The 26,579-nt window shown below is 50.7% G+C and overlaps 1 protein-coding gene across 4 annotated transcripts; it reads left to right on the top strand.

Moving 5' to 3' along the window:
• The first annotated feature begins 222 nt into the window (after nucleotides 1-222).
• On the top strand, nucleotides 223-26,441 carry Bcl7c (BAF chromatin remodeling complex subunit BCL7C). Of its 4 annotated transcripts, none has more exons than XM_028885597.2 (6): nucleotides 223-550; nucleotides 1,030-1,108; nucleotides 1,486-1,594; nucleotides 1,677-1,838; nucleotides 3,269-3,354; nucleotides 3,920-4,123. In XM_028885597.2, exons 1-6 carry the CDS (start codon nucleotides 459-461, stop codon nucleotides 4,043-4,045), a joined length of 654 nt encoding a protein of 217 aa, XP_028741430.1. In that variant the 5' UTR covers nucleotides 223-458; the 3' UTR covers nucleotides 4,046-4,123. The 4 variants fall into 4 exon arrangements, with proteins under 4 accessions (XP_028741430.1, XP_028741428.1, XP_028741431.1 ...); XM_028885595.2 differs by lacking the exon at nucleotides 3,920-4,123 and adding an exon at nucleotides 25,010-26,441 and having other exon boundaries at nucleotides 319-550; nucleotides 1,674-1,838; XM_028885598.2 differs by lacking the exon at nucleotides 3,920-4,123 and adding an exon at nucleotides 25,010-26,441 and having other exon boundaries at nucleotides 334-550.
• The last annotated feature ends 138 nt before the right edge of the window (nucleotides 26,442-26,579 follow it).

A 26,579-nucleotide genomic window follows, 5' to 3' on the forward strand; every position in this document is an offset into this window, starting at 1 on the left:
TTCAGGGACGCCCACCCGCCGCGGACGCACACCAGGACAGTCCCTCTCGCGCACCCCTGTGCCCACGTGGCCGGAACGCACCGCCTCGCTCGGGCCGCGCGCGTCCAGCCGCACAGCTGCCCCCCAGCTCTCCCTCTCCGCGGCGGGCAGAGGGCGCTGTGCGTCCGTGCGCCCCGAGGGGCGGGCCCGGGCCGGGGCGGGGCTGGCCGGGCTTCCAGGCCGGGGCTCTAGCCGCCCGCGCCGCCCGGGCCGCTCCGGGGACGGGCCGGGGCGGGGCGCGGTCGCAGGAAGCCAGGCGGGGACGCGCGGAGGCGTTGGGGAGCGAGGGAGGGCGCGGCCAACTCCCGGAGGGACGGCAGGCCGAAAGAGCGGCGCCGGGGCCTGGCGCGCAGCCTGAGATCGCCGGACCGCAGGCCGTCCCACCACGGGCTCTGTCCCGGCCCCAGCCCCCCGCCAGCATGGCCGGCCGGACCGTGCGGGCCGAGACCCGGAGCCGGGCCAAAGATGACATCAAGAAGGTGATGGCGACCATCGAGAAGGTCCGGAGATGGTGAGCGCTGCCCCTGGGCCAGGGACACAGCCAAGCCACCTCCTCCTAACGCGTCCGCCCTTTCCTGGCCAGCTGCCCCCGCCCACCAGCTGTGCTCTGAATCGACTGGGCTCCCCCTTTCCCTGGCAGTCCCCAGAGGTCTACAAAGCGTGGTCCGGAGTGGTGCTTTCCCAGAGCGGGAGCTCATCTATGCCCCGCCCCCTGAAGCTTTGACACTCTTGCAAGCTCGGCCCCGGGTCTTCATTGCCAGAGTCCCTGGCCAGGCCTTGGTGGCGCCCTGCTGTGTGCCCCAGGTGTCTACAGAACCGCAGCTCCAAGTTATATCCGTCTGTGCCCTAGGCTTTGCAGGGCTCTTTCTGGTTCTATGCCCTGTTAGCGAAGCTTCCCTTACCCTAGCACATCTTCCCGCCCCCCCCCCTCCCGCTCTATGGGGCTCACCCTTGGGCCTCCCTGACCAGTCTCCTGCCCTCCTCCCACAGGGAGAAGCGCTGGGTGACTGTGGGTGACACTTCCCTTCGAATCTTCAAGTGGGTGCCTGTGGTGGATCCCCAGGAGGAGGTGAGCACGCCCAACCCCCAGCAAACCTTGCATCTGGGCAACCTCAGGCAGTTCCCTCCCTACCTTGGCCTCCACCTTCAGTCGGCTTGGAGACTCCAGTGTGGAGCTCAGGCAGATGGTAACGATTATTAGCGCGCGCGCACACGCGCTCACACACACACACACACACACACACACACACACATACACACACACACACACACACCCCACAATGCCTCCCTCTCTTCTCTGAGCTCAAGACCTAAAACTCAGCTTCCACAACCTGAGACTACACCTCTTGCTTCTCTGAGCCCAGCCCAGGTTTCCTTATTTGTGTTGAGGGGGTCTGTACATGCTCACCAGACCACTGGCTCTGACCTTACCCCTCTCACTCTTAGGAGAGGCGGAGGGCAGGAGGCGGGGCAGAGAGATCCCGAGGCCGGGAGAGACGCGGCAGGGGCACCAGTCCCAGAGGGGGTGGCCCCCTCATCCTGCTGGATCTCAATGGTATGTACAGATCCTGGAATGGGGCGGGGGGGGGTAGCTACTAGGGGCCCCCTGGCCGACCAGCTTGGCTCTTGTTCAGCAGATGAGAGCAGCAACCAGAGTTTCCATTCAGAAGGTTCACTGCAAAAGGGCACTGAGCCCAGCCCTGGGGGGACTCCCCAGCCCAGCCGCCCTGGATCGCCTACTGGACCCCCAGAAGCGATTACGGAGGATACTCAGCCCCCACAGCTGGGCCAAGAGAGAGGTAGGCCCAGGTGGCTCTCAGGAGCCCTCTCTTCTCCAAAGTTGACCCAGCTTGTCCTTGTACCTAGGCCATGTCCTCTCTCCCCGTCCTGCCCCCGGGGGAGAACCTTCCCTGACCCTGGCAGAAATCACATCCAGCTGCCGTCTCAGTCCCCTGGCTTTGTAGGTAGCATATCACCGCCTGAAATGTTTATGCAAAATTTTTTTTTTTGCTTGCTTATTGTCTTTTCCTGTTACCATCTCGTGTCAGCCCTACCGATCTTGTTCATTCATACTGTGGGATACATAGTAGATGTTCAGCAAACACCTGTTCAGGGAATAAATAATTCTGATAACCAGAGTGGTTGCTGGCAGTAGAGTACCGGCTAACATAGCCCCTCCCCTGCTGAGGGTTCTGAACACGTCAACGTTTGTTTTTTGTTTTCTCATTCAATCTCCACTGTCACTTTATGGGAGCGATGGTCCTATTATGATTCCTCTTTATACACGAGGAGCCTGTCACCCAGAGAAAGATGGCCAGACTTACAGAGCCAGGGAGCCAACACCTTGGGCCTGAGTCCCCTTCAGCTCCTCTGCCTTGATTTGGTCGGTCCCCTGTCTGGTCAGTACGACTTTCCAGTGTGGCTGGTTTCTGTACCTCTGGCCCTGCCTTCTCGGGTCTCACTTGTACCTGCTCTAGCCTCGCCTCCCGTCCCTCATGGCCTTCACAGAGCTGCGGGACAGCTTTTCCTCAAGCACAGAGTCCAAGGGATTATTTTCCTGCTTCATATCCCTCAGTGGCTCCGCATGGCCTTTGGGTCTTTACTTTGGCACTGGGGCCGCTGACATTGTTCCCCCCACCAAGAACACCGAGACATGGGTGGGCCTCAGGACCATGTCTGGATGGCTCCAGACACTTTTGTTAATGGTAGGGTGGGGTGCAGCTCAGTGGTAGAGTGCTTGTCTGACATGCCCCAGGCCCTGCGCCCCGTTTCTAATACCACAAAAAGGAATGAATGAATGAATGAATGAATGAATGAAAATGCTGGCTAGCGCTTACTGAGCGCCTCCTATGTGCTAAGGGCTTTCCCGGTATTGCTTCACTTGGTCCTCACGGCAGTGTCTTGGGGTATTACGGTCACTGTTCCCATTCTGCAGATGATTTAACCGAGATCAGAGAAATAGCTTGCCTAAGGTCAGGATTTGGATTTAGTGCAACATAGAATCTGTGGTCACTAAGTCTAACATCTGCTGCACCTCAGTTTGTCTCCTGGCTCACTCCCGACTAACAACATCCAACGTGAACCTCCCTCCCTTGGCATCTTGGTGCCCTCCTCTGGTCCCCACAGTGTTGTCTTGTGTGGTCGGTGCCCGCCCGTTTCTTTTGCCCCCGGCCTGTTCTCCTGGCACAGAGTGGCTGCTCAGGAGGTACCTGTTCATTTGGCATTCCAGACCCAGGGGGCACACCCGCAGGCAGTACTGAGGACCCCCCGAAGCTGACCAAGGAGGAACCTGTTCCAGAATTACTGGAAGCTGAGGTGAGAGAGGCCAGAGGCTGGACTCTGGCCTTGTGGGGAATGGGTCTTTGGGGGCACAGGGAGATTGCATTCTAGGGTCCAGGAGGGAGATGTGGACCTAGAACCCACCGAAAGGCTTAAGTGAGGTTGGACTCTTGGGTGAAGAGGATTGTTTCAGAGACACCATCCTGAGGGCTGGATCACGGCTGATTTAAGAGCACTGGAAGCCTGAAATGATCTTGGTGTTCCTCTAAGGATAAAAACAAAAACCTAGGCTCAGAGTGCAGCTTGGTGCTGCTTCCCTTCCTCAGTGAGCACGATAGCCTGGCCCCTGCATCACACAGACACACATCCTGAGCGGTCAAGTTAGCGTGAGACGTTGCCATGCCTCCCCTGCAAGGACTACCTTGATTCAGTTTCCCAAAAAATCCAATTCTTTCCCCCAAACAGCGTTGCCGTTGTTGTTGGTCACTTGGTCCTGGGCCAGACTCTGGGTCCCCAGGGGAATAGAGTGGAAAAGGCAGAGGCTAGGAGGCTGTACTCCTGGGTAGAGTGGAGCTCACACCTGTCCGCCCTTCCTCTTCAGGCCCCCGAAGCTTACCCTGTCTTTGAGCCAGTGCCACCTGTCCCTGAGGCAGCCCAGGGTGACACAGAGGACTCGGAGGGCGCCCCCCCACTCAAGCGCATCTGTCCAAATGCCCCTGACCCCTGAGAAGCTGCCTGCCTCCTGTCCTGTCGCTCCAAGGGCCCCTTTGGCTTTTTTATAAATAAAGACCCTTTTGTAATTTTGTGTCATGTGATTTCCCTGTCAAGGCTGGGGAGGGTCTTTGGAGACAGTTTTGGCTCATGCTCTAGTCCTCAGCCGGGGTCCCCAGGGCTCTGAGATGACCTGTATTCACACCGTGACTAGAGGGCTTGAGCCAGGACCTCGCCTCCCATTCACTCCCACCTTGCCTTCTTCACCGACTTTGACCCTCCCCGGGACCCAGCAGATATCACAGCAGCTCCCATTTCACTCACAGGAACAGAGGCCCAGAGGGGTAGAGAGGCCTGGGAGGACCCGACTCCTGAACCGTCCCTTCCGTGCGGGGCTCTAGGCTCACACTTCTGTGCTGAGTCCTCTCGGCTCCTGCGTAATTGCCACCTCCTCCTAGATGCCTTCCCTGATTCTAGGCTCCATCAACATCATCTCCTTGAAGTTCCCACAGTCCTTTCCGCTCCCTTCCCTTTGTCTTAGCATTTGTCAGGCTGTTTGGGGACCACGAGTCTGGATTTCTGTCTTTTAGGCTGTAGGCATCTCCAGGACTTAACACTGGGAACACAATAAGCCATGGATGAGTAAACAAATTGGGCTGGGCATGGTGCTGAGGCAGGAGGATTGTGAGGTCCTCTGTCACTGTCTGTGTGGCTCTAGGCAGGTTGTTTCTACTCTCTGACTTGTTTGTTCACGGGGTAATAGCCAGGCCTCACCCCTGCTCTACCCCGCCCCACCCCCACTCCTGGCCAGTGCCCAGTGAGAAACTTCAACCATACAAGCACTTCTCAGTCCGTACTTGTCAGAGAAGCAGGTCAGGTGAGGTAGCCCTGTTTTAATTCTTATCAAAAGGAGAGTCTGAGGTTTAGGGAGGAACCATTTAAAATGTCAGAGTGTCTGCTGTAGTGTTAGTGGGGCCAGGGCTGGCTGGGAAGGCCACTGCAGGCATGTGGTCGTATGCGCTCCTGTTGTTGTGGAAACAGATGACCTCCACAGATTCATAATGCCATCATTCTGAAGGTCAGAAGTCCAGACTTGGTGTCACTGGGCCAGAGTCAGGGTGCCTGCAGGGCTGGTGCCTGCGGTAGGCTGTCAGGGAAAATCCGTTTTCTTGACTTTTCCAGCTTCTAGAAGCTACGTGGACTCAGGAATGGATTCAAACTGTGACTTGTCCTCTCCTCAACCCCAGCTAATCTTTCTGCCTCTCTGCTTGTACGGTTGCATCTCTTTACCTGGACCTCGGCTGCTCATGTGGGCGTCCTAGGTATACAGGGTCATCCCCTGCCCATCTTAGAATTCAGTCCATCTGAAAATCCATTGACATGTAAAGTAGCATGCTCATATGCTGGAGCTTAGGATATGGACATCCCTGAAGGGCCAATAATCAGTATGACCACATGTGGTAACCTCAGCAATTTTCTGGGTGTGTGTTGTCTCATTATTCCCCTCAGTGACACTGGGAAGTAATATAAATGCTCTACAAACTGTAAAGTGCCTTGTATGGCTTAGCAGCATGACTGGCCAAGAGTTCAAGTTCTGGGTTTGAATTTCACCGTCTGCGTTCAGTTTCTTATTTTCAGTTTTATGTGTATGGGTGTTTTGCCTGGAAGTATACCTATCACCATGTGTGCAGTACCTGAGGTGACCAGAAGAGGGGGACAGATCTCCTGAAACTGGAGTTACAGATTTTAGCTGGTGTGTGGGTACTGGGAATGGAACTTGGGTCCTCTGGAAGGGCAACCAGTGTTCTTAACCACTAAGCCATCTTGCCAGCCCCGTTTTAAAAAATTATTATTTTTAATTATATGTAGGTGTGTGTGTGTGTGTGTGTGTGTGTGTGTGTGTGTGTGTGTGTGTGTGTGTGTGTATGCGTATGCGCACGCGTGTCTGCCTACATGTGGATATGTGCGCATGAGTGCAGATGGCCTCGGAAGCCAGAGGTGTCAAATCCCCTGGAGCTGAAGTTACAGACAATTGTGAGCCACTGTGTGGGTGCTGGGAGCCCGAGTCCTCTGCAAGAGCAGCGGGCTCCTGACTACTGAGCCGTCTCTCCGGTCCTGCTGTCATTCTTAGTGTGACGTATTTCTTTGTTCTCATCTGCCTTGTTTTGTGATCTGTAAAATGGGGACAATAATAATGTGAGCCAGGTGAAACTATTCTAAGAATTAAACGAGGAAATCCATGGGGAGAGAGCCCTGGACTCAGTGCTCAGTTAATGTAAATGACTCCGGCTCTTTTCCTCGGCATCCCATATTACAGATAAGGATGTACCACGGTGTAGGGCAGGTACCGGGGACCTGCCCATCATTGAAGCTGGCCAGGTTCTGGCTCTGTAGCAGGTATCCATTTCTGAGTAGCCTTAAAAGATTCAAGTCCAGTCTTCCCTGTTCCTCTCCTGGTTACAGGCCTTGGCTACTGTCCGAAGCCTATTGGATACTTTCTCCGTGGCCAACACCCCCAACCCTGTCTTGGTCTGTGGGCTGATCTTTTTCTAGTCACATTCTGCTGCATACATGCTGTGCCTTCCTGTCTCTCCCCAAGTGCGCTCTTTGTGGGGACTCTCACACTGCAGGCGCCCCCTTCTTCCCCACTTACCCCTGGCCCATGTCACCTGGGTGCTCTTGGCCCTGTCCTAGTTTTTTCTTTATGAACATTCTATCTTCCTGCCTCACGAGACCTCTTATTAAGTTAATTTCCTTTCTGTTCTGAGCTTGCAGACTCAGTGGCCAAAAGGTGACAGAACCCCTGGGCTGTCCTGAGGGTCCCAGTTTCATTTCCTTATCTACCCATCCTTTCCATTGCCTGTGCTCATTGTGTCTCCGTCCCCAGTCCCCATTCCTGAGCTGGCATATCCTGAGTCTCCATCCCGTTATGTAGCTTTAGTCAGGGTTCTCTAGAGGAACCGAACTGGTGGAGTGAATATATGTAAAGGTAATTTAGACACTGTTCCATTGCTGTGAAGGGACACCGTGACCAAGGCCGCTCTTATAAAAGGAAGCATTTGATTGGAGTCTTGCTTACTGTTTCAGAGAGCGAGTCCATGATCATCGTGTCAGGGAGCGTGGTGCTGGAGAAGGAGCTGAGAGCCACCACATCCTTATCCACAGGCAGGTGGGGGAGCGCAAAGAGGGATAGAATGTGACATGCTGGCCTGACTTAGGCTTCTGAAACCTCCAAGCCCCCCCCCCAGTGACACACCTCCTCCAACAAGGTCACACCTCCTAATCCTTCTCAGACAGTTTACCAACCGGGGGCTAAGCATTCAAATATATGAGCCCATGGAGGCCATCCTTATTTAAACTACCAAAATACCTTGTTTTGTTTTTTGAGACAGGGTTTCTCTGTGTAGCCCTGGCTGTCCTGGAACTCACTCTGTAGGCTAGACTGGCCTCAAATTCAAGCGATCTGCCTGCCTCTGCCTCCTGAGTGCTGGGATTAAAGGTGTGAACCATCAATGCCTTTTGTAACTGTGCAGGCTTCCATATTAAACCTAGAATCTCCACTCAAAAGTCCCACATTAATAAACTCAGCCTGATCCAGTTTTTTTTTAAATTTATTTTATGTATATGGGTGTTTTGTTTTGCGCGCGCGCGCGTGTGTGTGTGTGTGTGTGTGTGTGTGTGTGTGTGTGTGTGTGTGTATCTATGTACCACATGTATGAGTTACAGTTGTAAGCTGCCATGTGGATTCTGGGATCTTCTGGAAGAGCAGTCAGTGCTCTTAACTCCTAAGCCATTTCTTCACCTACCCACCCCGAAATCCAGTTTTATGTTCCTTCCACCAATATCCTACACCCTTATAATCCAGTCCCACACATAGTCCCCAGACGTCTGCTTGACTGAATTAGCAGACTCATCAAGCTCTTTAGTAGCATAGCACACCTCCCCATGGACTACATTTCTACCTCCCCTCTAGGAGCCTGCCTGGCCTTAAGTCTGGTTATAGGTCGAGAGCAACTATTGGTGGCCCCTGGGGGACATTAGTATTCTCTCGCCTGGCATTTCTTTCAGGGAAAGTCATGGCTGGTTTAGCTGACAGTGAAGAATTGATTTCCTCAGGCAAAGGCAGAAAAGGCAGCGTTTCCAGAAGGGAGTTGGGGTGGGGATGCATCTTTTGCTGAGGGTAGAGAAACTTCTTCCTCAGATGAGATAAACCCTTGAGAATCTGAAGGTTCAGTGTTTTCAGATTCAATAGGGTCCTGTCACACATCTCCATCCAAATTATAGGGTCCCATTCTTTACCATCTAACGCCCTTACTGTGACTGCTGACACCTTCCGAGGCCTGGACTTGGATTTCCTTTGAAATTCAGCTAATCTTACAATGAGGGCTTTGTTGTGTTTTTCTGCAACTTGAGCTCGGTGGCCGTTGGAGAGAAGATTCCCTTCCAGGGCACACCTAGACACCTTTAGACTGTTTACGGCATCTGGGGCCGGTCAGTTTATCACTGAGTTCACTGTTTTCCTCCAGCACAGTGTCCTGAGAAGTTGGTCAGTTTTATCATGGAACTCATTCTTTTCCTCTGTTAGTTTATCCAGAGATGCTAGGAACAACCAACCAGCATCAGTATTTTCCACCAAATTTTCAAAGTTTTTTGTTTTGTTTTGTTTTTTTGTTTGTTTGGTTTTTCGAGACAGGGTTTCTCTGTGTAGTTTTGGTGCCTGTCCTGGATCTCACTTTGTAGACCAGGCTGGCCTCGAACTCACAGAGATCTGCCTGCCTCTGCCTCCCGAGTGCTGGGATTAAAGGCATGCGCCATCACCGCTCCGCTCAAAGTTTTATATAGAGAGTCGTTAAATTCCTTCTTTTCACACTTAGTTGTATCAGGATAATCAAATTTATCTGTCCCGATACGTTTGTCAGATAGTTCATCATTGGGTTTTTACCGCTGTCCATGCTTCTAGAAGAGGCTTCCGTAACTCAGCAAATTGGAAAGCTTGTTTTAGATACTTAAAGAATTCATCCTTGCCGGGCGTGGAGGCGCACACCTTTAATCCCAGAACTCAGGAGGCAGAGGCAGGCAGATCTCTGTGAGTTCGAGGCTAGCCTGGTCTACAAAGTGAGTTCCAGGACAGCCGGAGATACACAGAGAAACCCTGTCTTGAAAAGGCAAAAACAAACAAACAATTCATCCTTATACTTCTTCTTTTTTTTTTTTTTAAAGATTTATTCATTCATTTATTATGTATACAGCATGTATGCCTGCAGGCCAGAAGAGGGCACCAGATCTCGTTACAGATGGCTGTGAGCCACCATGTGGTTGCTGGGTATTGAACTCAGGACCTCTGGAAGAGCAGTCAGTGCTCTTAACCCCTGAGCCATCTCTCCAGCCCTATCTTTATACTTCTGTTGCTCTAGAACCAACTGCTCCTGGTACCACAATCTGTATTAGTCGGGGCTCTCTGGAGGATCAGAACTTACAGAATGGACAAATCTATATAAAGAGATTTATTACAATAGCTTCCAGGGTGTGGTCTGGCTAGTCCAACAATGGCTGTCTCCTGACAGAAAAGTCCAAGAATCCAATAGTTGGCCACCCATGAAGCTGAATGTCTCAGCTGGTCTTCAGTATAAGCTGGAATCCCAAAGACGTAGGCTCTAATACCAACGAAGGCATGAACTTGCCAGGGACAGTGAGGGCGAGAAGCAAAAGCTGCCTTCTTCAGTGTCCTTCATTGAGGCTGCCACCAGAAGGTGTGACCTGGATATGGGGTAGGTCTTCCCACTTCAATGAGCCAATGAAGAAGACTGTCACAGGTGTCCCTGCGTGGGCTTTGTTAATTCCAGTTGTAGTCAGTTTGGTAGAAGTAGCCGTCACAGTGGTCTAGGATGTAGACCTCCAGTCTCCTGCCTCCATCTTCCCAGTGCTTGGGTTACAGGCGTGCACCCCCATGCATGGTTTCCTGCAGTGCAGAGGGTTGAGCCTAGAGCTTTGTGCATGCTAAGCAAGTGCTCTACCGCTGAGCCACGTCCCAGCCTTGCTCTCCTTTCTTCAAGTGCCAAGAAAAATGCTGCAACAGCTTCCTGACGGTTTCTTGCCTCCCTCTTACCCCTTTGGCCTGGGGTCTTCTGCTGTGCAGTGGGCAGCCCTTCGCAAGCCCACATCTGTCCATGGTGCCACCCTGTCTGGCTCCTTCTGCAGGATGTGGCCTCTGCCGCTGCACATCTTCAATTGCATGCCTGCATCACGGTCTCACCTTCCGCTGTCTGTTGTACCATGACCCCTGCCTCTCCTCTCCCCTGTCAGGTTCCTCTTGTCTTTCAGACCTTGACTTCACAGCAGTGGTAGCATCTTGCCTCTTTGTCCTTCCATGGTGGGACCTTCCCTGGCCCTGAGGGCCTTGGAATGGTAATGGTCAGCCTAAGACTCAGCATCAGTCTGATGCCCCACGAGGGCAGATGGATTCTCTGAATTGGTGACACGGAGTTACGATGTACTTCCTGTTTGTGGGTCCCGTTCTGGGCTCTGGGGATGTAACACTAACAAAAAAAGAAAAGAAGCCTGCCTTCAGGAAGCCTGCCTTCAGGAAGTCAGAAAGACACTCGGAGTCCCATGAGGAAGAGGAGATGTCTGGACCAGTGCATGTTGGGGCATTTTCATTGCTGGGTGACATTGTAGAGTGCGTGAACACAGAGTGAGAAAACTATAATGTCCCCCAAGTGGTGCCGGCCTGTGGTAAACTGTCGAATGCTGCTTTGTTGCTGACTGGAGCATTGTGGGGCTTGTCGTGCAGAAAAAGAGAGATGGGAGAAAGAACCCGTTGCAGATTTAAATAGCGAGGTCGGAAGAGGCACCCCTGGGGCAAAGTGTGAAGAAAACCTTGAAGCGATGAGTCTATAAAGCACGTGAAGGTCTGTGTGGAGAGCATTGCAGGCAGAGGTAATGGCCAGTGTGACAGCCCTGAGCGAGGATGTGCTTGGCAACAAGGTCAGTGTTGCCGGAACTGAAGGGAGGAGAAGGGAACGTGGGAAGTGAGTTCGCGTTCGGACGGCCTCACGGGCAGGGCGGACATAGGCTCTAGCACTCAGACCGGGGAACTTCAGCAGACTGTCATTACAGTTGATCTCCTTTTGCATTTATTTCTTGTGCATGTAAGCTCACATGCACACGTGCTGCTTACCTCAGTGGAGGTCAGAGGACAGCTTGAAGGGGTTGGTGTTCTCCTGCCACCCCATGGGATGCGGGACAGAAATCAGGCCATCAGGTTTGGTGGCCAGCACCATCACCTACATTTAATAGTGCGCGCGCGCGCGTGTGTGTGTGTGTGTGTGTGTGTGTGTGTGTGTGTGTGTGTCTGCATGTGTCTGTGTATGTGTGTGTGTCTGTGTGTCCATGTGTGTATGCAATGCAAGTGGAGGTCAGAGGACAATTTTTGGGAGTGTCCTTCCACCAGAGGGGTCCTGGGGTTAGAACTCAGGTCCTTAGGCTTAGAGCAGTGGTTCTCGACCTTCCTAATGCTGCCACCCCTTAATGCAGTTCCTCATGGTGTGGTGACCCCCAACCATAACATTTTTGTTGTTACTTCAGAATTGTAATTTTACTACTGTTATGAATCATAATATGAATATCTGTGTTTTCTGATGATCTTAGATGACCCCCGTGAAAGGGTTGTTCAACCCCCTAAAGGAGTCATGACCCATAGGTTAAGAAATGCTGACTTAGAGGTGGGTGTCTTTATCTACTGAACCATCTTGCCAGCCTAATCAATTTTTATTAAACCCCAAAGTGGTCTACCACTACCCTGCATTGAAACCTTCATGGCGCCCCTTGGACTCGAATTTTGAAAGTTCCCCAAGCAATACAAAAAGTGCTTCGACTTTTAGGCCTATGGACATCATTTGCTTGGTTTGCGTAATCTTGACAGGGTTGACAACATTTCAAAGTCTGGACTCCTGGCTGCCCTTGAAAGTAGAAATTCTGAAACATTGAGTGTGCCTCCCAGAGTGCTTATCACTGGGAGCTTAGGGATACTGGCTACTCCTATGTGGATGAAGTTTGGACTTAATTCTTCCTCTTCTAGTGTTGGCCCTTGTGTGGCCACAGGCTGCTGGTCCATCTGTCGCACCCCTCACTTAGTTCTAATAACCGCTCACTGTCCTCCAGCCACTGAGACACAGGCTGCCACTGCCCTCCAGCCAGTGAGACACAGGCTGCCACTGCCCTCCAGCCACTGAGACACAGGCTGCCACTGCCCTCCAGCCACTGAGACACAGGCTGCCACTGCCCTCCAGTGACAAAGACACAGGCTGCCACTGTCCTCCAGTGACCGAGACACAGGCTGCCATTTCACACTTATCTTTACCTATAGAGCTCACCTACCAAATTCTTCAGCGTGGCAGACAGGATCTGTCCACATAGTTCCTGCCCACTTCTCTTGCCCCTCTCCCTGGAATGTTCTACCTTTTGTTTTGTTTTATTTGTGTTTTCGAGACAGGGTTTCTCTGTGTAGCCCTGGCTCTCCTGGAACTAGCTATGTAGACCAGGCTGGCCTTGAACTCACAGAGATCCACCTGCCTCTGGCTCCTGAGTGCTGGGATTAAAGACGTGAGCTGCCACTGCCCAGCGTCTCTACCTGACTTTTAACACTGGAGCTGAGCTATAATCTTAATAGAAAGGTCAGGTGTTCAAGGTCATCCTCAGCTATACAGTGAGTTTGAGGCCAGCATGGGGTGCATGAAACACCATCTCAGAAAAAAAAAAAGATTAAAAAACCAAAACTTTAAAGCTTCCTGGGTTTATGTCACTTAAGGCCCCTGCTGTGCCTCTGGCCAGAAAGCTCTTCCAATCCCCTCTCGTTCCAGCAAACACTTACCTCTCAGGCCTCGGGGGTCACCTTACCTCCTGCCTGTAGGTTCCTTGACCTTCCAACTAAGTCAGATCCTGAGCATGCTTCTTCTTCCCATGTTGTTGGGTCTCTTCCTTCCTCTGTCAGTAGAAGGCCACATCTGTCCTTCCAGGGCAAAGTGTGTGTGACAGTCGCTTTCATCAAAGGAAAATGCAGACAATACATGTGTCAAGGATAAACAGACAGGGCCGGGCACATCCTCTTCACTCGTGAAGTCCTACGTGTTTTCAGGTTACATTTCTGATACGATGTCCGGCTTAGCTCAGCTGATAGAGCGCTTGCCTAGCATGCATGAATGAAGTCCTGGGTTCAATCCCCAGCATCATGTAAACCAGGCAGGGTCATTCTTGGCTACATAGCAAGTTTAGGCCTCAGATATGTGGCAGTCCCTCACCTGGAGTCCAGTTGAGTCCTCTCTACATATGCATGCTCAAGCTTTTACTCTTGTGTCTGCCTCTGCCCTCTCAGAGACTCTCTGTAGAGATCAGGTGGTCTCGGAGTGTTAGGCGAGGGCACGCTGTCTCGTCATGGCTTCAGTGGTTCTTCATCGTTGTGCTTACTTGGCCAGGTCCTTAAAACATACACTCTTCCACTGGCAGAATCCCGTCATCCGTTAGCAGGGTGTCTGTCAGGCAGGGGTGTTACCTGGCTGGTCACCCCTCAGCCTCCGCAGAACAGAGGGACGGCACTAGAACCTTTCTGTCCCTTCACACTTGGCTGTGGATTCTCAGGTTGTCATGTGTGCCTGGCCTGTGTTCCTGTCATAGAACAGACCCGAGTGCTCTAGGATGGAGAGGCAGGACAGGGATGAGGTCATTCCTAGGTTCAAACTGACTTGTGCTTATTGTCATTTTGGACAAGTCACATTGCCTGTCTAGATCTTAGTTACCCCAAGAAAATGTGGACACAATAAGCCAATGATCCTTTCCTCAAATTTAGGGTCATCTGCATGAATTTTGTCAGGAACACTGTGAGCCAAGTTCCAGGCCTGAGGATCTGTGACGCGGTGGTTGTTGAGAGGCAGGCTCTTGCTGTGTAGCACAGGCTGCCCTGGGTTCACCGTCCTCCTGGTCTAGCCTCCCACAGCTCTGGGATTGCAGTCCAGTTCCTCACTGTGTCCAGCATCATTACGGTCACCGCTGTATTTGAATTTCTCGCAGTGTTTTGTCCCCTCGAGGGTGGTTAGGAAATGCAGTGGCAAAGTCCGATGTGCTGTAAAATCTGAGGTGAGCGTGGTTGAGGTTTTCGTGTTTTCAAGAGCCTGGGAAGAAGCGGGTAACGGGCAGATTCAGCAACCATCAACCGCCTTGCCCTGGAGGGGCTGAGCCTGTAGAGGGAGGGACCGGCCCCTGCCTCCTGCTCAGCCTTTGTGGAACCAGAAAACACAGACAGACAGGTGCGGCCCGGCTGCCGGAGCAGAGGATGAGGCAGCCACTCCTGCAGACCACGCTCTGGCCTCAGTTTCCCCACAGCACGGCTGGTGCAGATTAGGCCGCTCAGTAGCGGCTCTCTAAACCATCACCGTGACCCAGGGCAGCTCTGAGTCCCTTCTGAGCTCTAGTTTTCCGGGCTGTGATGGATGAGGACAGCAGGTGTTTTTTCAGTCCACCAACTTGACCTCCTAACGCCCTTCTGTAGTCAGGAAGGGGGGCTGAGAAAGTTGGTCTGGAATGTGGAATGGTTTCTCACTCCAGTGGGCTGAGGCAGAGGTTGGAAGCACAGGCCTGGTTTTGCTCTGGAGGCTAGGCCAGCTCCTCCCCTCTCCTCCCCTCCCTTCCCCTCCCCTCCTCCCTCTCCCCCCTCCCCTCCCCTCCCCCACTTCCTTCTCCCTTCCTTCTCACAGGGTCTTTATTCTGTCCTCAACTCCTGATCTCCCCCCTCCTTCCAAGTGATGGAGTTGCGGGAGTGTCTCATGACACCTGGTTCATGCGGTGCTGGAGATGGAACCCAGGGCCAGCTGAGCTACATCCCCTGCCCCCGCTGCCCTCCACCCCCAGTGCTGAGGATGGAACCCAGGACCTCAAACATGCTACTCGGGCGAGCACTCTGCTTGTGAACGACACCCATGATAGTAGCTACTGTTATCTAGTCTCTCTCTCTCTCTCTCTCTCTCTCTCTCTCTCTCTCTCTCTCTCTCTCTCTCTCTCACACACACACACACACACACACACACACACACACACACACACGCTTTAAAAATCTTTAAACCTCAGTGCCGGAGAGATGGCTTAGAGGCTAAGAGCACTGGCTGCTCTTCCAGAGGGCCTGGGTTTGATTCCCAGCACCCCCATGACAGCTCACAACTGTCTGTAACTCCAGTTCCAGGGGACCTGACACCCTCACAACCAATGCACATAAATCAATTATTGAAAACCTTTAAATCTCCAAAAAGTGCTAGAGGTGTACTTCAGCTGGTAGACTGCTTACCCAGCATGCCCAGAGCCCTGGGTGATCCCTAGTACCACATAGAACTGGGTGTGATGGTCTATACCTGCAACCCCAGTGAAGATAATCAGCCTTAGGCTTACGCGGTGTGTGCGTGTGTGTGTGTGTGTGTGTGTGTGTGTGTGTGTGTGTGTGTGTAGAGAGAGAGACACACACAGAGAGAGACAGAGAGAGAACCAGCTACTGTCTGAGCGTTGTATGTTCACACACAGCTAGGTGATATTGAGTGAGCACTGTGCCCAGTATAATCTCACAGATCATTCGAACTTCATCAGGTAAGTACTGTTGTTTTCATTTTGCAGATGAGGAAGCTGAGACAGAGAAGTTAATTCACTGTGCTTAGTGAATCCTGGGGCAGACTGGAGATTGCTTTTTTTTTTTTTTTTTTTAAGATTTACTTATTTATTATGTATACAGTGTTCTGCCTGCATGTTAGAAGAGGGCACCAGATCTCATTACAGATGGTTGTGAGCCACCATGTGGTTGCTGGGAATTGAACTCAGGACCTCTGGAAGAGTAGACAGGGCTCTGAGCCATCTCTCCAGCTTGAGACTGTGCATTCTTTAACTCAGAGTTTGAAGAAGGGCAGGTCATTTTCCCCCCTGTCCTTGGCAGCAGTACTGTAGGGTTCCCTGTATGCTGGGGTCCTCTGAGACAGTCTGTAGCTGCTTGAGAAGTGGAGTTAAAGATGACCCTTCCCAGAGAGGAGTTAGAGCACCCCAAGACTTGACTCTGCTCCCCAGGACCTTTATCTGCACAGTTCTGCCTCTCTCAGGATGAGTTAACTGCTGACTCATCTAGAACCAGCACCCAGGTGCTGCATGCCAGTCTTGTGCTGAGTCCATTACAAGTTTTTCTTTGCAAATATCCAGCAAGGACAGATTCTCCCCCATTTTACAGACAAGTAAATCGAGTTTTAGAACAGGGAAGGGAATTACCTTGGCCAGAGAGCTAGGGCTTCCCCCAAGGAGCCTGGAGGCCACCCAAGAGTCCACTGTTCTGTGAGCTCCCTAGGGAGCTGCACATATGAAGTAGGTAATGATGGGCGCTGTTTCCCAGCAAGTCCCACACTCTCACTGGCTCCAGTTTCAAATCTGCAAGCAAACCATCTCCCAACATTCTAGTAAAAGCAGGCTTTTCTTATTTCTCTCTTTCCTTCCTTTTTTTTTTTTGAGACAGAGTTTCTTGTGTAGCTTTGGAGCCTGTCCTGGAACTCACTCTGTAGCCCAGGCTGGCCTCGAACTCACAGAGATTCACCTGCCTCTGCCTCCCAAGTGCTGGGATTAAAAGCGTGTGCCACCACCGTCTGGCTTTCTTCCTTCCTTCCTTTCTTCTTCTTCTTTTTTTTTTTTTTCTTGAGATAGGGTTTCATGTAGCCCAGGGTATCCTCAAATTCACTATGTAGCTGAAGATGACACCAAACTTTCGATCTTCCTATTTTAATTTCCCAAGTGCCAGTATTTATGATGTTGTTTAATGCAGTACTGAGGGTCAAACCCAAGGTTTCGTGCATGCTAGGCAAGAACTTGACCAATTGAGCTCTATCTCCAAACCTCAGGTTTTTTCCTTCAAATTCAAAATATGAACTCAAGGGTCTTTGTGAAGAGGGGACTCTCATGAATGTGGGTCATAAGGTAGGCTCAGAGGAACATTCTTCCTCTAGAACCTCTAGGTTCTAGAGCACCATGCGTCATGGAATCCGGGGAAAGAACGTGGCCACTTTTGAACTTGGGGATGTAAGTGTGATAGGGACAATGGTTCCTGCTTAGTGTGCAGGGTCCTGGGCATTATCAGAGGTTTTTTTGGTTTTGGTTTTGGTTTTGGTTTTTCAAGACAGGGTTTGTCTGTGTAACTTTCAAGCCTGTCCTGGAACTCACTCTATAGACCAGGCTGGCCTCAAACTCACAGAGATCTGCCTGCCTCTGCCTCCCAAGTGCTGGGATTAAAGTGCCACCAACACCCGGCAATCAGAGATATTTTTGCATGTGTATAAACACACAGCACACACAATGTCCAGCCATGCACCCACTGCCTCACTCCAGTTCTCTAGGCTGTGAGAAGATAGTCTTCTTAGAGATTACGTCACTCTGACCTCTAATTTCTGTTTATTTCTCCTGTCATCTGTGCTGGGCCCACACTGCACTCTTAAAAAAGATAACCAGCTGGGGTGGTGACACACGACTTTAATCCCAGCACTCAGGAGACAGAGACAGATGGATCTCTGTGAGTTCGAGGCCAGCCTGGTCTACAGAACTAGTTCCAGGACAGGCTCCCAAGTTGCACAGAGAAACCCTGTCTCCAAAACCAAACAAAGGGTAGCAAACACTAGGTGTTACCAACAGGGGTCTGCGGAGGACAGGAATGGCCGCGCCCTGCTCTGGCCCCTTTCTCTGGGTCTTGTTACCAAGGATGGCCTCAGAGTCCTGCACGGCGACCTCCAGTGTCAGCCTCCCTGATGCTGGGACACAGGTGTGCACTGTGTCTGCTAGAACACTACATTTAGACAGGGTGGGCTACATAAGACCCTGTCTCAAAACCAACGAAACAGACAAACCCCCGAACGGTACCAGACTGGGGAGCCAGCGCCAGGTCACTGCAGAGGTTGGATTTTCAGCTACAGCTCTGCTCCCGTCAAGCTTAGCTCATGTCCCTCCTACATTTTCCCTGTGACTGTCAACTGCCGTAGCCAGTGAAAAAACTGTCATGATGACAAAGCAAGATGTGGCCGGGGTCTGGAGAGACAGCTCAGTGGTTCAGAGCTCTTGCTCTTCTTGCAGAGATCCTGGGTTCTCTTCCCAGGCTCACATGGAGGCTCACAACCATCTGTAACTCACGTCCCAGGGGATCTGGCTTCTAAGGGCATGGTGTACACATGTGGTGCTTATACGTACACATGGGGAAGCAGTCATACATGTAAAATAATATCTAAGACATTTTTAAAAGTGAGACCTGGAAGCTGAGAAGAAAAGGAAGGTAAAGTAGAGGCTATAAGAAAGAGATCTGGGTGGTGGTGCCACCTTTATTCCCAGCACTTGGGAGGGAGAGGCAGGTGGATCTCCGAGTTCGAGGCCAACCTGGTCTACAAAGTGAGTCCCAGGGCTACACAAAGAAACCCTGTCTCAAAAACAAAGCAAGCAAACCTCTTTTCTAGTTATCTTATTTTTGTATTGATGTAATAAGTTGCCATACATTTAGTGGCTTAAGACGACACCGATGGCTGCTGGTGCCCATTGCTTGTAATCAGTCACAGTACTTACTCTGGACGGTGAGATTGGAGGATCACAAGTTCTCGTCTCAAACAAATAAACCCAGGTTGATTCTGTTACAGGTGTGTAAGTCAGATGTCCACCACTGGTCTCTGTTGGTGTGGTCATGTCTGTGTGTTCCTCTCTGGAGGCCACAAGGGGAAATCTGTGTCGCTGCCCTTTCTGGCTTGTGTAGACTCCCTGCACTCCTTGGCTCATGGCTTTGTCACCATTTGAATTTGCCTTTCCAAAGTCCTATGTCCTCTGGTCTCAACCAGAACTAATTCTCTGATTTCAGAGACCCTCGGGTTTACATGGGGTCCACCTGGACAGTCTGGGATAATCTCGATAGCACAATATCCTTCATCACAGGCAAAATTCCGAGCTCCAGCTGGGACTTGAAGGTCATGGAGGTCCCAGCTTGACCGGCTGTGATTCTTTGGCATATCAGCACTTCACGTTCTATTGGCAAAGATTCATTCAGCAAGCCCAAGTGTGACCAAACCGATCCCCTAGCTCTTCTTTTCAGGTCTGTTTCTTGTGGCCATTGCCAGTACCAGTTAGGGTTCAATCAGTATGGTAACTTGAGTATAATTGGCCCCCATAATCTCATACAGAGTGGCACTCTTAGGAGATATGGCTTTGTTGGAGTGGGTGTGGCCTTGCTGGAGGAAGTGTGTCACTGTGGGGGCGGGCTTTGAGGTTTCCTATGCTCAGGATACCACCCAGTGTCTCAGCTGACTTCCTGCTGCCTGCAAGATGTAGGACTCCCAGCTACTCCAGCACCACATCTGCCTGCATGCTGCCATGCTCCCTGTCATGATGATAATGGACTGAACCTCTGAACTGTAAGTGAGCCACACCAATGAAATGTTTTCCTTTATAAAAGTTGCCATGGTCGTGGTGTCTCTTCACAGCAATAGAAACCCTAAGACAGTCAAGAAGCAGAACTACAACAGGAAAGTTTAGCACACAGAATTATTTTGTGGTGTCATGGCACACGCTTGTAATCTCAGTACTTGGAAGGCTGAGGCAGGAAGATCACAAGTTCAAGGCCAATTTGGGCTGTAATTTTGAGACCTTGTCTCAAACAAAGGAAAGAATTGTTAATAAATGATTTGAATGTAGGGGCTGGGCTGCAAAGAGCCAAAATAATTCTAAAGAATACGTAAGTTACAGATAACAAGATTGACCACTGTTCCTAAAGCTGAATGTTAAGGAAGAGTCCTTACCAGGGCTAAGAGTCACTTGAAAGAACGTGACAGGTAAGTCACTCAACAGTGGAATGTCCTAAGAGCCTGCCATCTTTAGTGTCAGGTGAAACTGCCTGGAACCAAGGACTATGGCAAGTGTGCTTGGCAGGGGCCAGCACTGGAGAGCTTTGCTGGGACTCTAGCAGAACTAGACTGACGTTCCCCATGGGATCTGCTTGGGGAATGCATGCATGTCTTTCCCAACCCTGCTGGAAGGGATCAAACACTTTGGAAAGACATGTCAGGACAGGACTCAAGCAGTGAAGAGTGCAGGACTGGGAGGAGCCGCCAGACACACAGGTAGTCCAGTGCTTCTAAGACCGTTGCTATAGAAACCAAGCTCTGGGGAAAGACTGCTGTGCCACCGTTCTGCATAGAGAAAGCAGCATCAAGGTCAAGGTGTAGTGTGTGTGCAAAGATGTCCAAGCGTCAGAAATCTGTGCTTGTAAATGCAGTATATGGTCTGGATTTTGGATGTTGGGAGAGGAAGCACGGTAAGGGAGCTGCAGCCTCCCTGGGGCTCTTTGTCCCAGACGTCCGTGTGAGGCAGAGGACCGCCAGGATGTCCTCATTTACTGGCCCAGCAAAACTGCCTCCAGAGACAAGAGAAATGAAAGCTCAGCAGGACTAGAACCAGGCAGAACAGCTACTTCCTCTTGCGATGTTCTTCCAGCGCCCTCTGCTGACACGCTTAATGTCATGCTCTGTGAACCATCTAGTGCCCATGATCAATCATAAAGAAGGTACTAAAAGAACTTGGAAAAGTAATAAACTGAATCCCCACTGAGGCCCTGTGACCCACAGACTGAGGGCCAATATGGGAGCAGGGGAAGGTTGAATAAAAGGTTTGGAAGATTCTCTCTAGAAGACCCTTGAAAGACCACGGCGCTGAGGAAAACACAGAGATTAATGTAAGGGCAGTGACATTTATATCTATCAGTCTGGCCTGGACAGAAATGATTCGGATTCTGGAGAATGGTCGAAAATGACTATAGACTCTGTCAGGTGATGACCCCGATTGCAGCTACCACGTACATCTTTCTCGGAGCAAATCAATATGGCTCTTGGCGTTTGGTATGAAGCCAGCATCCTGGCCTTTTCTCCATAGAGAGTATATCCACAGAAGGGCCATCCTTGGCAGCCAAGGAAGAACATGTGTCCCCCCAAATTTCAGGGCTTGTACCCCAGTGGAGAGTTTTGTGGATTAGGCAGTTTAAGATTTGTAAACATGTGTCCTCCAATGTAAACGTCAAGCTGCACCTCACAGTTTACCCCCCAAAAAAGACCTGATGCTTGGAGGCCTATTTGTACATCAGAAGCAACATGCTGGAGATCAACAGGTGACTTACCCACAGGGACCAGGGCGTGACAAGGCTCCCAAGCAAACCCGGGCTGCAGTCCATGCTGTTCTGTGCTTGGCACTTACGACCCAGCCAGTCGAGACTCAGTGTCTGTGCAGATGATGGTGCTTGCCTCTAGCCAGTGCCGGTGGAAAGACTCAGATTCCAAGGATTTATTCATTTACTTCTTCATTTTTGAGACAGGGCCTCACTGTGTAGACTAGGCTGGACTTGAACTCATAGAGATCTTCCCGCCTCTGCCTCCCAGTGCTGGGATTGAAGGTATGTTTAATTTAATTTTAACATATTAAATTAACATAACTATGTTAATTTAATTACCATATTATGTTAATTTAATAATTAACATAATTTAATTTTATGTATATGACCGTTGTGCCTGCATGTGTGTCCGTCCATGCACCACTTTCTTGCCTGGAGCCTGTGGAGACGAGAAGAAGGTGCCAGGTTCCCTGGAGTCAGCATTCCAGATGCTTGTGAGTGACCATGTGGGTGTTGGGAATGGAACTCAGTAGCAGCCAGTGGTTTTTTTGTTATTGTTGTTGTTTGTTTTTGGTTTTGTTTTTTGGGACAGGGTTTCTGTGTGTAACAGTCCTGGCTGTCCTGGATCTCGCTCAGTAGACCAAGCTGGCCTTGAACTCACTGTGAGATCCGCCTGCCTCTGTCTCCCAAGTGCTGGGATTAAAGGCGTGCGCCACCACCAGGCTTAACTGCTGAGTCATCTCTCCAGGGCTCGCTCGCTCGCGCTCTCTCTCTCTCTCTCTCTCTTTAAAAAAATATTCATTTATTTCATTTTCTGTATGTGAACTTTTTGTCTTCATGTGTGTGACTAGTGCCCTTGGGGCCAGAAGAGGGCCTTGGGTGCCTTGGAATTAGAGTTGCAGGCAGTTGTGAGCCACTATGTAGGTGCGGGGAACCAAACCCAGGTCCTCAGGAAGAGCAGTAAGCACTCTTAACCGCTGAGCCACCTCTGCCACCCCCACCCCAAGCCTTTTTATGATGATCACCCTTTGTCACCCTGAGACTGACTTGGTCTCTTGCTGCTTTCCTGGTTGCTGAAACAGCACCCGGCAGAAGCAGCTCACGAGCACTGTTTTGGGAGGCCATGGATCCTTTGGGACATGAGGTCTGGCTGGCTAACACAGGCCTCCAAAGACAGGTCTTCAAGGATAGCCGGCCTCCAGTTCCAGTCTTATGTCTTCCTTTGTTGTTAGACTTTCTTTTGGGACCACCAGCTCCTGAATAATGACACAGAGAGTTTTTACTGATTTTGAAAGCTTGGCCTTTAGTTTAGCCTTGTCCTCAAATAGCTCTTGTAACTTCAATTAACTTGTTTCTATTAATCTACATTCTGCCACGTGGCTCTTTATCTCTCCATTCTGTACATCCGACTTCCTTGGTGTCTCCTTGGTGTCTCTGCCTCTCTTCATCCCAGAGTTCCTATGGCTGCCCAGAAGTCCCACCTCTTCTTTCCTGCCTAGCTATTGGCTGTTCAGCTCTTTATTAAACCAATCAGGTACCTTAGGCAGGCAAGATAAAACAGCAAGACATCTTCACACTGTGTGATACAATATCCCATAACATTCCTTCAGTTAATTCACCAGCCCAGCTGAGCACTAGTTCAAGAGCTTGACCTTTAACCTTATCACATGATGTCAGTTATCCGTGCAGCCCCTTTAGCCCCATCGCAGCACGCTGTTTCTTTCGTCTGAAGCCGTTCTGCTCTGTCTTTGCAGCTTGCCTGGCTTTGCCGACGGCACAGCCCCAGTAACCATATGAAGTACTAGATGGGTCAGCCATATGGCGCTCTGCACCGTCATTCACACTGTAAGGCCCCAGCGTGGCATTGGTCCGAAGGTCAAGAACACTGTAGTGTGAACACGCAGGTATAGGCTGGCTGTTCTGTCTGTGAGATGTTCAAGAGGATTCTTACAGCCAAAGTTAGATCTAAAGCTGCGGTATCTTCTCTTGTCATGGCTGCTAATGAATGAATATCTGCCAACAAACCTATATTGTATATGAGTCCAGCATGGTGGTTAGCAGTAAAAGGCATTTGTTAGAGTCTTCTCCATGAAGTTTAGAAAGGACTAGCTTTTCTACGGTTAAGTTTTTCTACGTTTCTAAGTTTGGAAAGGACTCTTTTCACCTGCTCCTAATAGCTGTACTGTTTCCCATGGCCTTCACGGCATACTCAACTTGAAACGTCTTCCATCAGGAAAGTGTAGAGGCCAGCCAGCTGCACCCGCTACCATTGGAGTTCACAGGGCCGACTCACCGGCCTCGGAGGGCTTCTAGGTCTGAAGTGCCTTTCACGGTTCTGAGGACTAGACATCTAAGAAAAGGTCTTAGCAGGTTGGTCTCTTCAGAGGCCTCTCTCCTTAGTCATTTTCTCCATGTCTTCACGTGGTCTTCCTGGACTTGCTCTGTATCCAAATATCCTCAGCAATCATGTGGGATTAGAGCTGACTAATGACTTTTTAATTCAGTTATCAATTATTAAAGACCCTATATCCAAATGTAGCCATTTTCTGAAATACTAGGAGTTAGGACTTCAACATATGAGTCTGAGGGGAAGGTTCCATTCAATCCCTGACAGCCAGGATTGAAGAGATTTGCAGACATTATTCTATTACTGCAGGACCAGGAGCAGCCTCACCCACAGGGCTTTGGGGGCAAGGAGCACTTTCTCTAAGTCGGCAGGTCCCTTCCGGGTCCTGAGAAGTGAAAAACTTAGCTGGCTCCCCACGCCTGCTTGTGTTAAGAGTGTTAGTGTTAGTGTCGCCGGGCGGCGGCGGCGCACGCCTTTAATCCCAGCACTCGGGAGGCAGAGCCAGGCGGATCTCTGTGAGTTCGAGGCCAGCCTGGGCTACAGAGTGAGTTCTAGGACAGGAATCAAACTACATAGAGAAACCCTGTCTCAAAAAACAAAACAAAACAAAACAAACAAACAAACAAACAAACAAACAAAGAGTGTCAGTGTTGGCTTGTTGTCTGGGGAGGGTAAAAGGAATCCATTAATCACCCTTTTCCTGAGCCCTCAACCCGGTTACAGAGTTAACTGTCTATTTTTCTCAGACCACATAGGTCCCCCTAGCAAAGCTTGGAATCTGGGAAAATAGGGCAGAATGTAAACAGGTTCCCTTTAGGGGAAAAAGCAGGAAAGATAGGTCTGTAGATGCATCATTTCTCCTTCCTAGCCACCATTGATTCCTAAGTCGGTCAGGAAGAGGCCAGGAGTGTGTTACACTTTTTATTTATTTTTATGTGCATTGGTGTTTTGCCTTCATGTATGTATGGGTGAGGATGTTGGGTCCCCTGGTACTGGAGTTACAGACAGCAGTGAGCTGTGCTAAGAATTGAACCCGGGTCCTCTGGAAGAGTAGTCAGTGCTTTTTTTTTTAGATGACGGACGTGCACCACCATGCCTAGCCAGACTGGTGGTGCAAATTTGTAACATCAGTGCTGAGGAGGTGGAGACAAGTGGAACCGTAGGACTTACCGAACAACCAGCCTAGACCAGTCTGTGAGCACCAGGTTCAGCGAGAGATCCTGTTTCAAAAAATCACGTGTAGTGTGATTGAGGAAGACACCCAAGGGTCCCCTTTGGCCTCCTCATGTGCCTGCACACACACACGAACATGCACACACAAGGAAACACAGAATCTAGCAGTTTGTAATAGTCTCTCCACGCTGTCTCTGTTAAGACTCCTGTTGTCCTTCCGACTTTGCGTAGGTAAGGAGAAGAGCAACTCTCCATGTTTTCTTTTCTCCTTGCAGGATTCTGGAGTGAGAATGACAAGGAGAGCCCTCCAAGAGAAAGGCTTGAAAACAGAGCCCCTCAGGAGGCTTCTTCCCAGGAGAGGCCTCCGGACAAATGCTCGCTCTGCTTCCTCGGTGCCAGACACCAGAGCTCCGGGAGGTGGGAGCAAGACCCAGAGGGCACCCAGGACGATACCACAGGGGAAGGGGAGGTGAGCGGGCCCATCCCAGAAGGTGAGGCCCTTAGGTCTTCTTTAGCTGCCCCAAGATCCCGTCACCTCCTCGCACTACATCAGGGTGGAGAGAGCTCCGGAGCTGGACGCCTGCTGCGTGTACTTGGAGGTAGGCAGCCAGCTCTCCCCTTGTCCTTGACCCTAAATCATGGATCCATCTTGCTTGTCGTGGGTCCAAAACTGTGGTGCTTGGGGCAGGTCATGGACAAGGAGCGTCTGAGGACGCTGCTGGGTGATGCCTAGAAGCAACTTGAATATACAAAAGAACGGAATGTGGGCCGACTTGGCCACCTCTTCGTGCACCAGGGCAGCTACCCACCAAAGACCAGGCATGGCCCCCAGGGAGGCACCTGCGACCCTCGGAACCACAGGATCTACCCTGGTGAGCAGCGAGCAGTGTCTGAAGCTTTGGTCAACCGGTGCCAGGTACTCCCTTGCGGAGTCTGTGATTGGTGTCATAATTCATGCTTGTGTAGGGGTATGCCCGTGTGGAGAGATACCACTCCAGCAAACACCTGGCAGCTCCCCTCCCTCCACAGGCCTCTGGACCCTAGGCCTGCCAATTAACCTTTGGCTGGAGAAGACACGTGCCAACCTTGCCTGTCAAGCGAGGGGCACACATGGTCTAATGACCTTTCCGATCAGGCTCCGCCTCCTGCTGTAGGACCCAAGTCCAGGAAAGGATGGAGACTTGTGGTCCAGCCTCGAGCCTGCCAAACCTACCTGGAAACTACCCGTTTTGAGTAACCCATGGCAACTGAGCCATTTGAGGGTTCCAAGGGCTTTCATCAACCTCTTGCCTCCTGACTTAACAGTGTGTTGGGCCTGCCATGCCAGGAAATGTCTCCCACTTTTGAGGGCTTACTAACTACATACTGCAATTTGTGGGAGTTATTTAATACACTAGTCCTGTGTCATAGATCCTGTTACTTTTACATTTTACAGATATGGAAACTAAATAGCCAAGAGGTTGAAGATCTTACCCTAAGTCACGCAGCCTGCCTGTGGCAGAACCAGCTGCCTGCCTGCCCCCACAGTTCCTGCTGGTATAACCCTTCTTGTGCTGGGCGTCTGCTGGGGCTGAAGCTGTGACTTGTTAAAGCATTCATTTAAGGAACATCCATTTTTCTCAGTGGAAAACTATATAGGACTTTAACATTTTTTTAATGTTTTTTATTTATTTATTTTTTTGTCTCACTATGCAGCCTTTGCTGGCCTGGAACTCACTTGCCCAGGCTGGCCTCAAACTCACAGAGATCCGCCTGCCTCTGCCTCCCGAGTGCTAGGATTCAAGGTGTGCGTCACCACCACCCGGCTCAGGATATTTTTTTTTTTTAAATATATAATAAAATGAG

Source organism: Peromyscus leucopus, chromosome 1 (assembly GCF_004664715.2).
Source record: "Peromyscus leucopus breed LL Stock chromosome 1, UCI_PerLeu_2.1, whole genome shotgun sequence".
In the NCBI taxonomy this organism is placed as follows: Eukaryota; Metazoa; Chordata; class Mammalia; order Rodentia; family Cricetidae; genus Peromyscus; species Peromyscus leucopus.

Excerpts from the sequence above, each read along its gene's own strand:
- Bcl7c (XM_028885595.2), top strand. The coding sequence starts at position 459 with ATGGCCGGCCGGACCGTGCGGGCCGAGACCCGGAGCCGGGCCAAAGAT. Across the intron at positions 1,595-1,673 it reads CATCCTGCTGGATCTCAATG|CAGATGAGAGCAGCAACCAG; the intron begins GTATGTACAGAT and ends GCTCTTGTTCAG. Across the intron at positions 3,355-25,009 it reads CAGAATTACTGGAAGCTGAG|GATTCTGGAGTGAGAATGAC; the intron begins GTGAGAGAGGCC and ends TTCTCCTTGCAG.